Raw genomic sequence first — 18,007 nt, forward strand, 5'->3', positions numbered from 1 at the left:
CCATGTGGTTTGTCCGACACAGCAATTAGGTAAATGCAAGACAACTTCCAGTGCAAAATGCTGAACAAAGGGAGAGTAATAGTGGAGTAAGAGGAAATAATAGTTTATCTTTCTTTTTTTTCAGTCCTTAGAAGGAAAAGAAAATCATTAAGGAGCTTGACCTCAGAGCTAGGATGTTCTTAACCTTTCACCTCAGACACTCATCTATACATGAGCTTGTGTGTCCAATAGCTCCATCAATCATTCATCCATTGGCAGAGGCCTCCACTTGCCTTAATTGATTATTTACAAGAGGCGAACAATAAACACTAAGACAAATGAAATGTAGAAAATGTAGCTGATAACTCATGAGAATATAAGAATAAATGAGCATATATACATACTGTATATGATATATACATTCACAAGTTCATATTTTAAATTATGTAGAAATATTTCTTTGTAATTTTATAATACATTTTAAATAATACTAATTTTGTATTATTTTTATTATTATATATTTTATTATTGTTGTTTAAATTTAAAAAAAAAAATTATATACAGTGCAAAAGTCTTAAGCCACTAGTATTTTCTTGAAGCAGCTTGGAGACATTGCCACAGTTCTCCTGGACTTAGTCTGTCTCAGTTCGTTCTGTATGTAAATGTAAACTGTTATTTCCTACTGACACACTACAGCAAAAGATAACTGAAATAACTGACCATTTTTTGTTGTTTGTGAAAATACTAGTGGCTTAAGACTTTTGCACAGTTCTGTATGTATTTGAACAAATAGTACTATTTTTCCAGGCAATAGTAAAGTCACTCCAAATTGCAAAACTAGACTTTTTTTTCCTGTTCTATTTCTCCATGTATATTCAAGTGTTTAATGTATTTTATTTTATTTTTTCATTTTGCAAAAAAAAAAAAAAAAAAAACCTGTTGCAATTAAGCATATTAAATGAAACAAAACAATTGCATTCAATAAAGTATGAAAATAAATTAAATCCAGGAAGTAATAACCATTAAAAATAGAATAGATTGGTGATTACAGACAATAGGGGAAAAACAAACTGTCAACAAGATTATATCACTTACTTTTTCAGTGTAATGTGTACTTTTGGCCCAAATTAGAAGGTGTTAATTTTCGTCTCTTATCATGTGCATATATCTCTTTGTTCGAAGCCAGCTGACAGAGTAGAGTTGTACTGTATCGAGGACATTAAACTTTCTCCTCAGTAGTGCGGGGCCAGTGCTGTCTTAATACCAGCACTCAATCAATAACAGTGGGGAGACACGACAAGGGCGACAAGATATTATCTGGCTCACACTCTGGGCTTCTGATTAAGCCTTCATCCCCACTCTGTCACACTGTGATGTGATTAATTTAATACCATTATGTTCTAATGACAGCCTGTCTGCAGGCACACTCACAGGCCTTGCCTTAGTCTGTCTGAGGCAGTTCATTATCACACACACACACACACTCTCAAAAGGACACTCGCCATATACGCAAATAAACATAAAATGAATAATCCTCTGGGCTTCTTACTACTGATGACTTCAGATGCCACGAGCTTGGCATGTGGGATTTGTTTTGATTCATGGCGGGTAAGAAACTGTACTGCTTCCAGATGCTGGCGTGCTATTCCATACACTCGCATGCATATGTATATTTACGCTGAGCTAAGAGAGCCCTGCATAACCTCAATGCTATTTACCAAACAAGATTCTGTACACGTGCAGTGCTGCGGAAGAAACCTGAGTGGCTTCTACAGTTGAAACAAACCAATTATTGACCGTATTTAAACAATAATAATCATCATCATCATCATCTTTTTTTCTGATTCCCATTTTATTTCTGAGTGATTAATGAGGCTGCCAGCCGGGTGTAGCCTCCGGTGCTGAATGTGGCCAGAGCTCTCTGCACCTTAATTATAATCATTCGAGAGGCCCTCTAATTTCTAAATGAATAATAGAAGGAGTGAAGGTACCTGGATTTCTGACTGCTCTGCTTGTTGTTTCATTGAGACTATTTTAGTGTCATTACACTGATCTGATGTAAAGACCATCATTTTAAATGCTTGTGTGCTGATCAACGATCTTTTTGAAAGCAACAATCTCATGGGTGTGTGGATGAAGAATCTATTCTTCCATACTCACCAGGGGTGGCATCATGCCCTTGCTGGATGGGGGGATGACGACTCTCAAGTCTGGCTTGCGGCCACCGATGCCCATGTTGCCCCCCGGTGGCGGCGATGACTTCGCATGCATGCCTTTACCAAGCCCGTTCCCGCTGGGTGTACCCAGAAGCCCCGGCGAGCCCCTCGGGTTAACGAAGCCGTTTCCTGCTGAGACACACATACGGGTGGAAAGCATCATGGGATTGTGCTCTAATCGACCAATCCCCAACAGCCATCAGTCGATTGGACAGCATGCCATTTCCCAGCTGCAGTCGTAGCATCTCATAGCACGCAACGTTAAGTGTTCCCGACCCTCTGGGAAAGTTCTAATAAGACTCTGCTAATTATCCCGCACATTTACGAAAATAAAACATAAATTTTGAAATTGATGAGCCTTTGGTTCTGTTGGTGTACAATGGCGTCAAAGCTGGCTTTGTGTGTCCCAGGATGAGGAAAGCAATTCAGTTTAACAAATGTAGTGTGACTTGAGCTCTTTAAGAAGGAATGGCTAAAGTCATTACAACTGAGTGCAGCCATTCACTGCTATCAAAGGCAATTAAAGTGCCATTTTAGAGAAGAAATCTAAAAACTTTGGTAGGGTGTCAATGGTATGTTTACATCTGCTGTACTTTGCCATTCCTACTTCGAACTGCAGCTACTTTTATTGGGAACTTTCTGAATCTAGCGCAAACGGGGGATGTTTAAATGTTGGCACATGCCGTAATGACCCAAAAAGGCACAATGAGAGGAACCCAACATCAGTCTGCAGAACATCAACAACAAATACTGAACAGTTTGTGAGCGAATGAAGTCATCACATGAGAACGAACAGGCTAATCCATCAAGTCCGCACCTGACTGACCTCACACCCGTATACTATATATATTGCGGGTTTCTGGTTTCATGTGAACGTCAGAGCTTTACAAAGATGTCTTTCTACCATCTGCTGGCCCGCATTGTTAGCAAGTTCCTTCACACAACCATCTGAAATATTCTCTAACAATCATGGGTCATTTACCCACACAATGCGCAACCTCCAAAGACAAACACAGGAATTACAATTGGCCGACGTTCAAACCCAAAAGCACAGTCACCCCTAAGGTCTCAGTTTCGATGTTTTCTTTGTCAGTATGAAAAACGCTGAGCAACTCAACAACAGCCATCAGGCAAACAAGTGCGATGCCTTTTGGTCTTCAGTAAAGGTCCATTTAATTTCCATTTGCTTGGAAATGTGCATACAGCAAAGTGCAATGTCATTTCCGTGTGTTTTTCTCCACAACAGCAGCTTGATTAAATGTTAGTCAAGGGGCTTTTTCTGCCCCCCACCCAATGCTCATTTCCTGTTGGGGCTTGATGTGGGACAGCGAGAGAGAAGGCCATCATCAGAGAGACAGAGAGCAGAGACATGCACCCACTGTGTCTCCGTTAAAACACCTCTGCTGAGAGTGACACGCACACGTAATTCTCACAGCTCAATTTTTAATATATGCTTTTTATTTCTGGGCTATAGAGAGAAGAGAAGTGGGTTCAGGAAATGACCAAAGCGAGATTTGAACTTGTTTGCAGATAAAATGTCCGTGCAAGTTCACTACTCACCGGGTCACCAAGGCGTCTCGCCTCAATACCAGATTGCAAGTGAATTTCAGTTTAAGTTAAACCTTCATGCAGTTTTCTGTGTTCTCTAGATTCTCAAACCCATATCACTCATCTAACTTGGATCAACAAACAAAAGCAAACTTTTTGTGGGCTGTAATTAAAAACTTGAGGACTACATCAGATGTTATGTCAGTTGTCTGAGAATAATAATACCATTCACAAAACTAGTAGAACATTAACATTTAGCCTATTTATTTTGCAGATGCTTTTATTTAATTTGACACAGAAAATTAAGAATAATTCAATATAAGTAGAAGTAGAAATATATAATGCATACATAAGGCAGAATAGAAACATTTATGTTCATTGTTCTTACAGATATATTTACCATGATAAATAACTGAACTGCATAATTCGATTTTTTTATTATGTAATATCCAAATAAAAAAATATAATAACTGCAAGTTATAAATTCCAATTATTTTTACATTTGTAAAAGAAAAAACACATTTACAACTATATTATCTATACTATATAATATAAAACTCATGCATACTGTATATAAAATAATATATGTGTGTGTGTGTGTGTGTGTGTGTGTGTGTGTGTGTGTGTGTGTGTGTGTGTGTGTGTGTATTCTTTGTTACCCATGTAATACTTTGATGACTAAATGCAGAACAAGCAGGTGTCTTTTTTTTTGGCTGGTACTGTAAACGTTCACTCAGTTGACAGGAAATATAAGAGGAATATGAGCACTGGAGTGTGTGACCCTGTAGTGAGAGGGAGGAAAATATCTTGTAATTACTGTAAAAAAGCACAGCGGCAGTGCATTATTCAGATAATGATCAAAAGGAGGGAGGATGATATCATTACGTTGAAATGCTCCCAATTTCTGAAAAAGGCGCCTGCTCTCAAAAAGGTGGAATGTGTAACTGAGGCCCTACTGAGACATAAGCTGCTCTGATTCTGAGCTGTAACCAGCGTCCCCACCTCTTCGCTCTGTGTAAGTCGCATACTGAATCCTCTCAAACAGAACAGAGTGAACCCAGTGTCACAATTCCTAAATGAACACCAAATACAGAAATACCTGTCTTAAACAATACTGCTTAACCTCAAAAAATAAGTCTCTCTTTCAGCTCTGAGTATGATGCATGATCCTATGAGAGCATGGTTATATAATGACCCGCTTTTACAAAACAAATCATTCGTTTTTTTTTGTTCGTTTTTTTCCAAAGCAAGCAAGGCTGTTTGGATATAAAGCACCAGATACGTCCTAACCATTTTTAAGTCATCACTACATTCAGCAACGTTTGTGTCTTCAAAGGGGCAAAGCAGAAATGAATGAGAAAAGACTAATGGATTTCAGAATCAAAGCTTTACCTCGCTAATAGATTAAGAGGAACAGAGTCCAAATTCTAATTATAGTCTTAATTAATGAGGCTGAACAGTACCTCTTCAACGGGTGCAGCCATATTGTTTTGGCTCTGGAAATCATGCACAGGAACAATGTGAGCTGGGAAAAGAGTTCAAACTGTTGATGCAAAAAAAAAAAAAAAAAAAAATCCAATTCTTATTTTACTTGGAGAGCCCTTTTGTACAAAAAAATAAATAGAACTTGTAATACCTCCATGGAGGAATCAAAAAAAAAAAAAAACAGAGCATTGGATCAGGATGATGTGGACCTCAAGTAACTGGCATATAAATGCTCTTTCAAGAAACAATCTTTTGACACAAAAAAGGGCTTTAAATTGCTCCCCAACAGCTTATAATTCTTTAGTATTAATGAAAGACGTGGTGTAGCTTCTAGGCACATCGCATAACAGAGTTACAACTACAAACACACCCTCATTTTTAACAGAGGGGGTCTTGAACGGCCAAAAAGCACATCTGTGCACGCTACTCAAAACTGAATTCGAGATGGCCACAAAGATCGGCTCATCAGATTGCTAATTGGTGCTCATCAGAACACAAATGATGTATTTCTGGAACCATTATGTTTGCATCACTTCCTCTTTGTGCACGATCACGCATTGTGCACTTCGGCATGATCTGCAAAGCTGAGATCTTGCTCTTGTCAGCTTGAATAAGGTGTCTTTAACACATCAGGTCATAGTGCCAAATTTATTGCAATGCACTAATTGAATGTGTGGGATCTGCTCTTCCACTACTCTTCAGCCACACCTCTATGATCCCATGACGAAAGCACATCTAACTTTCTAAGACTTCAAATCGTTTCACTTTTAATTAAATTAGGCTGCCAAACTAGCAACTTTGCTGCTTGAACATACTGAATACATGGCAATTTAGCTCTTTAATACTTAAAACTCCAGCATTATGAGAAAACACAAGGTCTCGACATGTTACGTACTCGTGGTTATCCAATTCTGAAGCGCAAACCCTTACACAGAACTTAGAAGTGGTGCTGTTCAGATGGAGATGATCGAAAGCTCCCTTGGATCAAAGGAGATTGAGCACAAAACATTGAGGACTAGTTCACCTTCTGGAGTTGTGGGCTCTTGAGCCATAAGTGGTTTTGTGCTGGGCTGTCTCCATTCTGTATTTACACACACACAAATAAACATCATACAGAACTGCAGAACCTGTGCTTGAGGAACCAGGACAGATGTTAAAGTATGCTGGGACAACAGACAAAAACATTTAGTTGATGAGTTGCCATATGCAAGTTTACTATGTACTGTTATGACATGTAATTAAACTACACTTATATTTTTTTGATGAATTAAAAATAGTTTAAATGATGATAAAAAAACATATATCAATAATAATAAAAAAACAATTATATAATACTGTATGTAATTATAATAAATAAATATATAATGGTTACTAAAAAAAAATATACACAAATATAAAAATATATTATACATTTAAACTAAATAAAATAAATAATAAAATTTTGTGTAACCACTGCTTAAGTCCGGGTCTAGATCGACTTTAAAATTCACCAAGTGGGAAGAGATATTCTTCTCTTTCAGATCAATTTTAAAATAAAACGTGCCGATGATTTGTTAGTCAACAATGGAATCTGGGTACTTTGAGAGAAACTAGGCCTTCTGTTCCCTGCAAAAGTCAACAACAAAATAAAATCTGAAACGAAAATGATCCGAAACCAAACATTCTGCTGGAACCGTGCTGAGCTCCTATATCAGAGAACTCTGAGGGGAAACTAAGCCATTTTGTTTCACAGTGCTGATGATTCATCCTGACCTCCAGCAACTGTACATAGTTAGGTAACACCGAATCGCTTCAAAAGAGAAAGAATTTTGCTACAACACGAGCCTGATATTTCACGAACAAAAAGATTCATTTGCACCCCAGCTGGGCATGTCAACATGATGAAAAAGCTTTCTTTCACTGAAGAGGAGAGCCAGTGTATGTGCTTGGATTAACGCTTGGATCCTCTTCACCATTCCTTTGGCTTAACTGGTGATCAGAGCACTGCACTGAACTCATTCAGGCAATATGAGGTCGCTCTACACAGCGGAGAGAGCAGAAGAAGAGTGCTGTGAGCCGCATTCCTGCAGGCTCTGCTCTGAGATGTCCCTGCTCCCTCGGTGCCTTCTGCTTGTGAAAAATCAGAAGTATGCAAGGAATGGCCATCTGACAGGAGCACTGAAGTGGTTCCTCTCCAAGGCAGCCACGCTGGTCCAGGCTGTTTGGAACAAACAGCAGCTGCGCCATGTGATCGGAGATCTAAAGGCTGCGCTATGTGAGCACAGAGCCAAAGGCCTGAGACCTCTGGGCACACGCTCCTCGCCACACCCCATAATGCCACTGTCAACTAAGCACTGTACGTCCAGTACCTTAAATCCCTTCAGACACTCCGGGCTGGGCAATAGAATAAAAAAATACATTAACTTCAATTACTTTAATTATGGGCAATTAATAAACAAACTACACCAAAAGTATATTAATCTATAGCAGGCCTAAACATTCTTAACATTTATCAAACTAGAGGCAAAACTAAATGCGGTTTCATGCATTTGAGATTTGCAAAGACGGCAGCGTTCCCGTGGGCAGCACAGGGTGCCGTCCCTGCATAGATTCACACACTCCATTTCTCTACCACTCATCTGCGACAGTTCCACGGGACTGTGCTCACTCTCTCGGAGCTATATTTTGCTTCTCTCTCTCACTTCTGCTGCTAACTGTTTGCCTATGGGAAAAGCCTTTGCACCCACTTGAAGTCAAAAGCCGGGGTTGTTTTGGCACCGTACTGTGTGTGTGTGTGTGTGTGTGTTTGTGTGCATGTGTGTGTGTATGTGTGTATATATATATATATATATATATATATATATATATATATATATATATATATATATATATATATATATATATATATATATATATTTATATCATATTTTTTTTATTAAACAGTGGTTTACTGAACAAATTGCTCTTTCTTTTTAAATAAATTAGGTTATAACTAACATGTATTAAAAATAAATCTACCACAACTTATGCTCTAAACTATAGGGAACCCTTTTACATTACTATAAAGTAATACTATTAAAAACATTCAAACATATTTAATTACTATTGTTTTTAATCATAATAATTAACACTCAACTTAATGTATGCAAACATGTAAATTGCACATAATGCAGTTTTTAAAATTTGTTCTTCTAAATTGTAAAATTTCTATTTGTTGTTGGAATATATTCATTAGATAGTGGCTGTCATAACTTTCGAAACAGAATAATTTAAACATGCTTTAAATAATTAAGACATCAGGTAGAGGTAAAGTAAAATATAATTTACAATTTTAATATTAGAGTATACAGTCTAATATTTAGTGAAATGCTCTTCTCTAGACTTAATTTCCCTTGCGAACTAAAGAGCTGTGGACACTGATGACTGATTGCCAGAGGAATTTTATACTAATTGTATTTATGCAATTTTTTTTTTTTTTACCGTTTACCATTTTTTTTATATAAATAATTTCCCCAATTCTCTTATTACATAATGCAATGTTTAGTTATTTCATAATACATTTCATTAAATGTCTTTTTACCAAACCTTGACGGCAGCATTAATAGCTAAGTTAACATTCCTTTACAATTCTGAATTATAATTTAAATGGTGCATATATTTTTACATTATGATATAGCACTAATGGTGTCATTTATATCTCGCAACATCCTTGTTTCAAATCTCGAAATATTGATTTTTACAGAGATACGCTACTGTCGCAAAGGGACTATGCTTGTGGGGACTGGCTCATAAATGTCTGACAATTATTAAAAGACTGATGCGAAGCATCGGGCGCATAAAAGCAATGAATTCTCCTTTATGTTACTGAAAAAGTACTCAGAGGTATTCATTACCAAAAAGCTCTGAGTGTTATACTATACACGATCTCATAAGAGACTCAAAAGCCAATATTACCTCCCACTGTGTACATTCAATCAAGTGAGTCTCGGACATTTAGCACTCAGTAAGTGCATACCTCTGTGTGTGTGTAGTTGGCAAAAAGATGGTTAAATACCACCTGTCCCTGCCTCTCATTGCCACAGAATGCTTATGACAGGTTGCCTGGTCATTGTGCACAACAGTCTTAGAGGGATGTCATGGTCCGAATGCCTGCAGGCTTCTGCTGGGTCAGGCATCTAGCAGGCTTACGCCAGCCGTATAAGGACTGCTACAGTACCAGGAAAACAGATGCACCTGTCAATAGGGGGAAGGAAACTCGAAGGGGCCAGGCGGGATGGAGACAGAGGGCCGAAGCCTTAAAGGAAATGCTGAGTTTATTTACCTGACTGTCTGAATCAGCTGCTGAAACACAGTTAACCGTTTCATGCACAAACACAGACGAAACGGAAGCTTCATCTAATCTGCACCTGCACTGCGTCTGATGTTCCTGGTTGACTTCTGTAGGGATCATTTTTCAAAGCTTTCCAGAAAAAAAAGCAGCAAATTAGGGCTGGAGGAATCTTCAAGATCATGTGAGAGAGCATGAATCTCATGGCCTGTTGTTCCAGCAGTCACGCTCTTGTGCTTGGGTGCTTTGTAATGTTGAAAAAGTAGCCCTAGTCTATCGCTGACATAGACAGAGCGGCCCACTAGAGTACGGAGGCAACCCTTGTATTTGTAACTGTCAGGGAGGAACAGTTGGACACATGACCTTTTGAGCGTCCTTGGTGACTTGACAGTGTGTGTACACACCAGCAGCGGGGCAGAGACGCTTGCAGCTGCCGCCATTTCCCATCATCACATGACTGTTTACACCCGCTCTATCAAACGCCTGAACCCACAAGTCAGCTCTGGCACAACTTAATGCTCTTCTATCTGGGTGGAAAATTCGGCTCAGAGGCCTGTGACACAAAACCTCTGAGGTTTTCTGTGAATGATAATTGTAATATGCTTTTTTTTTTTCATGAGAAGCCATAGAAAAACCCTTGATAATATCCTTCTGATGTCCTCATAAAGGGCAGAGTCACTTCAACATCCATCACTGGCTCATAACGGTTTGGCCTAGATTTCTAAATATCAAGAGAGAAGAGGGGGTGGTGTGCTCTACTGTAACATGCCAGTTATACTCTAAGCAGAAGAGAAGTGATTGAGGGAGACCCGCTTATCTGGTCGCAGGCGGTAAAGATGGTGCCACTCCATTAGGACGAAGAAAGAGGACGGCATATGTCCTGAAAATGATATCCCCTATTACAAATCAACGATATCAATCATAAAAACAGGAAGCGGATTTAAAAACCCCTGTGAAGCGAAACATCTATTGACACAGGAGCTGATGCAGTCACTCCAGAGGACTTACCCACAGGGCTGGAGCCGACACCGCTCGGCACTGCGAGCTCTGTGAGGGGACCCAGCATGTCACCTAATGAGATGCACAAAATGAGATGATTAACCATCTGCATTTTTTATCTCAGAGTGTGTTGGTACATGTGTGTGACAGGCCAGCCTTCACACGCAGCGTTCAGCTCCCTTCAGTGTGTCAAACACATTTGAATGTAACACCATTATAAGGAGTGAAACTGCTAACCTGCGAAAGCAAAAACTGATATTGCTCAAACTGAACAAGTGTTATACTTTGGTACACATCTTTGTACTTCAGACGTAAATGATTACTCAAATCATGTGGCTTGCTTAGCAAGTGTGATACTATGCATCTAATTGATCTGACCACTTTCACTTGCCAGGCAATCAAAAAACATAACTGAGGTAGAGGCCCGGGTCATGAATGGGGCATACAGACTTAAGGTAGGCCTTTCAACAGCCACAAAACAACAACCACACAAACACAAATCTAGCATCTAGAACACGTTTACAACAGTATAGCAATGCCCAGGCAACATATAGAATGCAACCTTAACATTTTAGTACATACATTCCTATATATGTACATAATACTGTTCAATTACTACTGTTTCCACAAATATATTAAACTGCTTTTAACATTGATAATATTTCTTGAGCATAAAATCATCATATTAGAATGATTTCTATAGAATCATGTGACCCAGAAGACTGTTGTGATGATACTGAAAATGCAGCTTTCCCATTACAAGAGAAAGAGAGAGAGATAAAAAAACAAAAACATTTTTAAATATATTCAAATAGAAAACTTTTTTATTATTTTAATATTTTCAGTTTCACTTTCAGTTGTCTCTAAAAGATATTCAGAAGGCAAGCACTCATGAAAACGAGCAAATCAACATCAAAGCTTAAAAATGTGAACATAAACAAATCTGAATCAGGGAATCTTAGCTGCACAAGATAATCTCAAATCTTGCGGTTGTGATTTCAAGCAGTGTTTGTATGTTTGTACTGACGAGTACGACCTCCAGAGAGCGTGTGCCGGCCTGCGAAGGGTGAGTGTTTGGATATTGTTGAGGTCAGTAATGCGTGTTGTTGGAACATCAAACATTATTTTGCAGCGACGCAGCGCAGCAGTGTTTTTGCACTTTACTATGATCATGCCTCCCTCCTACATAGCAACAGAGATAAAAGGATGACTAATCTGTCCAGTGCAGAAAAACATGCATTTAACACTCGTGTTATAACTTGAAGACGTATACGGCGTACAAGGGCCAAATGCAAAACAGCTATTTATGGATTTTCAGGTTGCAAGGTTCCTCATAGGGGTTCGGGATGAATCTAAAAAGCTTTCTGTTGCATCTATCGCAACAGAAACACATTTACTGTAAATGCATCCACTATTTGCATGAAACTCATTCTGTCTGTCTATCTTCACACTAGGGCTGGTGCGGCCCAGCCACAGAGCCCACTGCTGTCAGACCAGCTTAAAGATCAGATGGTATTAAAGCCTGCTGTCGTCATGGAGACCACTTCCAGGAGACTACTAATTGATCTCACTTCCGTTGCACTCATCTCATGCTTGTGCTGAGAAGGTGTGAAACACAAAGAATAACAAGAAACGTATAGATGTCTGTGCATAGCAACTGGGAAACAACATCTCTCTTCCATTATTACAGATTTCTCAATATGAGATGTAGACAAACAACATCTGTATTGAATTTTCCAAGCAATAAGACAGAAAACACATCTCTTGATATACAAGCCATTTCAATCTCAGAATCCCAGAACCTGCCCCACTTTTGCAGTCGAGGGAGTAGCACTAACCTGCGCTGCCTGTGCTGGAGGGCCTTTGTGGGGGTCCGGCAGACACTACGTTTCTGTGCAGCGAACCCTGAGGAGGAGACAGCATGGCACCGTCACTCAGAGAGGCAGCGGCGGCCGACAGGCTCTGGCTGCTCAGAGAGGCCCCGGGGTTGTAGGACATGGCGTTGGGGTTCGTCACTGGCACAGCCACATGCATGGAGAAGTTCTGCGGGGGCAAGGCCGTCGGCTGGAAGAGAGACACACACACATAGGGCTTTATGTGGGAGGCATCAAAGACTCTTAAAGCAACCTGTCATGCTTGTATTTGATCTAAATATCGCAGTAACAAAACTGACATTCACACAGATAACTGAATTATATCTCAACAAGAAACTGTACAATCGGAGAACGGTGGCGAGTTGGTTCTGTTCAGCGCTCGGATTCATTTAGCCTGGATATTCAGGTAGAATGGCCTATAATGGAACGCTGCACATATCTTCAGGCTTTTACTAGAAGTGAAAGATGACCCCTGGGCTTTGGTGCTTTTATCATACAATGGAGGAAAATAGGAGATAGATTGCAGGGTGGAAAAATGTAATCTCAGGAGGGAGATCTCCGGATCACCTTGGGCTGTCCAAAAAGCCTGGCATAAAGTGAGAAATACTCCTGGAAAACAATTCTCCTATTGGGAGTCATTTCGACTGTGCTTGGAAGACCAATTTTGACCCAGGTTTAATACATAAAACAACATCTTGGGATGAGAAATATTACAACGGCATGCAAATTTAGGAAACATCTTGAAATATATTGGCTATAGCCAGCATTGTATTCAGCCATTTTCATAAAGTAAAACAAATAAAACACACACACACACACAAAAAAAAACCCACACTTTTTAAAAAATCTACATACATTTTATATTGGGGAAAAAAGAGGTGAAACAACTGCATCATTTGACGGCAACGTTGGCATCTTAATCATATCAACTATCCATCCAGTCATCCAGAGTGAGTGTGAGCAGGGTCAGTGTCCATTCACTTAATAGTGCAGCGAGCCAGTTAGTGAGAATATTAGTGTGTTAATGACACAGAACTCAAGCTTTGTTCATGTTCATTCGGTGCAGTGAAAACAATCATCTGGCACCCACTATAAGGTGCAGAATGTTATGGTCACCACCCAATAAGATCACTATTGTCTCAGTAAAAAAAAAAATAATAATAATAATATATATATATATATATATATATATATACGTGCAAAAATAGTTTTTGTAGCTAAATACTCCCAGGTTTATTTGTATATGTTACTAGCTTGGATTTGAAAATGGTTTCAGCTATTTGATTGTGCTAGGACTCTGTTCTGGAAGGGCTAAAGAAATTGTCCAGGGAGATGAACAAACAAACCCAGGTGTTGCATCCCACCAGAAAGAGTGAGACTAAAAGAAATCAGTTCTAATGAGTGGAGGAGAAACGGTGAGAGTCTCTCCATCTTTATACAATGGCAAATCTTCTCCATCACATGACCTGGACAGAGCACAGCACCGCGAGAAAAGATTCAATTTCCAGATCTGTTGGGGCGAGTGCTGGGAAGAACACATCAATTACCTCAACCAATGAATCTGTCAGTATTCTTGCCAGAAGGTGGACACAGAGACATTCTGTCCGGATTCGGAAAAAAATATATACTGTAAATAGATTACACTTGTACTAAACTTAAAAAAAAAATGAAGCCCAAAAATACACACCTTAAATATGCACAATCTTTTACATTCATAAATTTGGTCAGGTTTGTGCAGGTTAATATAAGCTAATCGGTGATGTTAATTTAATCCTAATTTAACTTTTCACTTAAATTTTATAATTTGTCATTTAAAACAACATACCTGTACTTGACTAGTAATAGTAAAAATCGCAATTTTATACCTCACTTGTATGTATTATTTTAGAATTTGATCAAATAAGGTTGTGATCTTAATAATGTGAAAGGTTTAAACAATGTGATCTTATTAGGGTGAGAGAAAAAGGCTGCAAAATGAATGTGAAAAAGTGCAGTTTCAAAAAAAAAAAAAAAAAAAAAAAACTAAGAATATGCTTTAAAAAAAAAAAAAAAAAAAAAAAAAGTCCTTAACTGTTGACAGAGGTTGCAGGGTGAGGCAATGACAAAAGGGTGGGAAAGGGGGGAGTTCCTTTCTGCCACAAAGCCAAGCAAAAACGTTGCATTTACTTACGATTTTATGATTTCGCATCATATTATCAAACTCTTCATTAATTTTTTTATATTTTTCTTCTGTGTGAGGGGTGAGGACATATGAGGCGTCAGGATCCGGGCTATCACAGCCTCTGTGTTCTTTCTTGTTAAGCGCCTGTAGTGAACATCAACATAAAAAGAGGGATCAACACAAAAAGGCAGGGAGGAAGCAGTACTTACACCACAGCGCTTGTACATTAAATCACTCTCTTCGTTTAGTTTGCCGAAACGGTCGTCCATGAGGGGACTGTGACCGAAACAGTCATCTGGATCAGGACTGGCACAGTCATTATGGCCTTTGTTTCTTAATTTCTGAAAATGAAATTGGAAAATTCACACATAGACATACGTAAACCCAAACAGCTGTTATCGTTGGGTTCATTTAAACAATGAAAAAACAATTGATTGATTAGTGAATAGGACAGTTAACTACTTAGATAATCTAAAGCAGAACATGTTGATAAAATGCATAATTCACAGAATGGAATAAAGAAATAAAGTTACTGAACTTTGCTACAATTGCATGCTGTTTAGTGAACACAGAAGAGCTGAGATCAGGATGTTGAAATTGCACTGGTAACAGTTCAATGGATAATTTGGCAAATACATTAAGAGCTAATACGCTGATGGTTGCGCCATGCCTACTGCATTAGTCCCTGGGGAGGAAATTGAATTGTCACTCCTTATCCTTTCCCTTAAAAACATTAGGCTGGGGAAAACCAAATAGTCTTTTCTCTCTCTGCGTTTTTCTCCCTTCCTCCTCTTTGCTCTCTTTCTTAGGACCATACATTTCCCTCAGCATGTGTGTGTTGTGATGCATATTTCATTATCTTTCAGTTATCATAAGCCACCCAGCTGGAAGACACACACACACACACACACACACACACATAAGAGGATCCCAGAGTGCAGTGCTTTAGAAGCTCTCTCGCTGTAATTCAGCACACCTGCCACTCACAAGAGCCTATCAGAATGAAAGCAATGTACAAACTGAACAGATTATCAAACCCGGTCACTAATATTTATTCAAGTGTGGAGAGGACTGAATATTCTAAGAGCAAAGTGCAAAGGGCAGAGCACATGCTGTAATATCAGCCCTTTTACCCTGAGGGAACGGAAGCTTTTTTGTAGATTTTAATTGTAAAAAAGTCTGTATTTCTTTTGTCTATTGGTAACACATTAATTAAGGCCTATATAATTTGTTTTAATATTTACTTGGTCCTTAAAATACACAATTCATGGAAAAAGAAGATAATGCATTACAGAATTAATTACCATTACAAATCTTCATTTGAAGCCCTGGTCTGTTTCTAAGTACTGTACACAGAGCTCCTGTACCTCAGGGTGGTTTGGCAGCAGAGGTTACATGTTAAAAAAGTCGTGTTTGGTAGGAAGTGAAGCAAAGCACATATATACTAACAAGCCCCTTAGTCTTTGCATCTATCACTATGTGTGTGAGAGTGTAGGTATGTGTGTGGGTGTGTGTGAGAGTGCCTTTAAAGTGCAGCTGCTGTCCTCTGGTATTTCTGTGATGTAGAGTGAGATCTTTGTTGATCCTTATCTACTTTATTTAACAACATGCAACCAACTTCTGCACGGTGTGAACTCAAACCTAAGAGTGCATTTACACACATGCACAGGAACAATCAATACATGTACACAATGTGCTTATGCCTAAGCAAAACACAAAATGCAAGTGCTATACAGCTTCTAGCTACAGATACATGGCTTTTCTGGGCCCATCTGAAACCATAAAGTTATTTAGTGTGGTGCCGAAGGTGGCTCTTGCTCGCTTTTTCTGAGCAACGCCTTCCCCGGTCATTTCCTGTTTACAGGGCCCTATGTGGCTCTGTGAAACACTGTGTTTTCCAGTGAAACTATGCACTTTCTCCCCCAGAGTGCCACAGATTCCATTGGGACCTGCAAATTATATTCCCAACCTGCTCATTATGTGGCAAGCGCTGTGGCTGGAGCTGGGCAGCGAGGTCTGTGTGAGCAGGGCAGGGCCGCTGACTTCCACAGTAACCCTAGGGACACACCCGTCCGCTGGGGCCTGAGTTGGCAGGGAGGGGCCCCTGTGGAAATCACAGACCGCCAGGCCGGCCTTCTCATGGGCACACAGTGCTGATGAGCACAACAACATTTCTGAGCAAAGAATGTGATGGAACTACATTATAGACCCTAATCAGACCAGATGCCATATTGAATTTTACACATATGAAAATGGAGATGTGAGAAACAGAAACAATTTTACAGAAACACAATGCCATGCACTGTATAAAGGTCTTTTTTTTTTTTTTCTGAACTCTGATTGAGATTTTGACTACTGAAAGTCCTTTAGAAATATGTTTTGTCAGCTGAATAATTGACATGTTGTTAACCAACAGTGCACTGTAAAAAATAAAACAAGTAATAATACTATTTTAATCTTGCTACTCAAAATTTTCATGTTTAATTCAATGTGTCACTAGCTGTTTCATCATAATTATTTGTAAAAAAATAAAATAAAAAATTACTAGCATGTTCTGACTAAAAAATTGTACTTTGCAAAAAAAAAAAAAAGAAAGAAAAAAAACATTCAAAGCTTTAAACAAAACAAATGTAAGATTATTAGAGTATGTTTTACAAGAAAATACTATTTCAATTGTTCTACTTCAAAATTGCATATTTAAAGTGTTGCATGCCATTTCTTTTTAATGATTTGTAAAATGTACAAGCAATTCCTGAGTCCAAGTTATTTCAAAGAAAATCTTACACCAATGAACACGCTAAAGTTCTGTCCCTCACAGCCTCGTTTTCATTTCCTGTCAACATTATGACACTAAGGTCTAGTATCAATAGAATCAATCATATTGTGAGTCAAAATCATAGACGGTGTGACATATGCTGAAATAAAGCAACACAATAAAACTAGTAAGGCCTTTTGTCTTGCAAAAGAGATCACATTTGTGCATTTCCATACTGCATCATGCCCCCAAGTGCTTTGAAGTCTGAAGGACTGGGATGGCACGCTGGTAAGTCCTTCTTAAATGGCTTGGCATGTTTTGGGTGTCCCACAGACACTGCCCGCAGCTCCAGTAAATGGATCACTAAATCAGCACATGTCCAAACAGGTGTCCCTCTCCCCCAACACCTGTCAGCCCCCTTCACCTCACGAAGCAGCCAATCAGCGGCCTCCACACATCAGCACGGCCATAAAAGGGCGCGTTATGCATAGTGATCAAAATCTGTCTACAGCAGACAATAAGACGTTGCCAATGAGCGACTCAAGTGAATCCATTAAATACAAGCACAGATGGAGGCATGAGGTTGATCACGAGTTTGATTAAACTGGATCATTTGCATTCTTAATTACACCTTTAAATGTACGGCTGCCATGATCTCTCATCAACAGGCAAAGGTGGCAACTG

General features: G+C 39.0%; 1 protein-coding gene across 13 annotated transcripts in view; it reads right to left on the bottom strand.

The window, feature by feature from the left end:
- LOC113091649 (myocyte-specific enhancer factor 2A-like) overlaps nt 1–18,007 on the bottom strand; it is a 97,501-nt gene that overhangs the window by 7,770 nt on the left and 71,724 nt on the right. For 5 of the 13 annotated variants that reach the window (XM_026257236.1, XM_026257232.1, XM_026257235.1 and 2 more), the window contains 4 exons: nt 14,778–14,909; nt 14,578–14,712; nt 12,372–12,597; nt 2,140–2,327 (listed from right to left, as the gene is read on the bottom strand). In XM_026257236.1, the coding sequence (XP_026113021.1) occupies nt 2,140–2,327; nt 12,372–12,597; nt 14,578–14,712; nt 14,778–14,909 (681 nt within the window). The remainder of the gene's footprint in view (nt 1–2,139; nt 2,328–12,371; nt 12,598–14,577; nt 14,713–14,777; nt 14,910–18,007) is intronic. The other 8 variants (XM_026257243.1, XM_026257245.1, XM_026257240.1 and 5 more) reach the window with 6 other exon arrangements.

The sequence above is a fragment of the Carassius auratus genome, unplaced genomic scaffold (assembly GCF_003368295.1).
Source record: "Carassius auratus strain Wakin unplaced genomic scaffold, ASM336829v1 scaf_tig00214259, whole genome shotgun sequence".
NCBI classification, from domain to species: domain Eukaryota; kingdom Metazoa; phylum Chordata; class Actinopteri; order Cypriniformes; family Cyprinidae; genus Carassius; species Carassius auratus.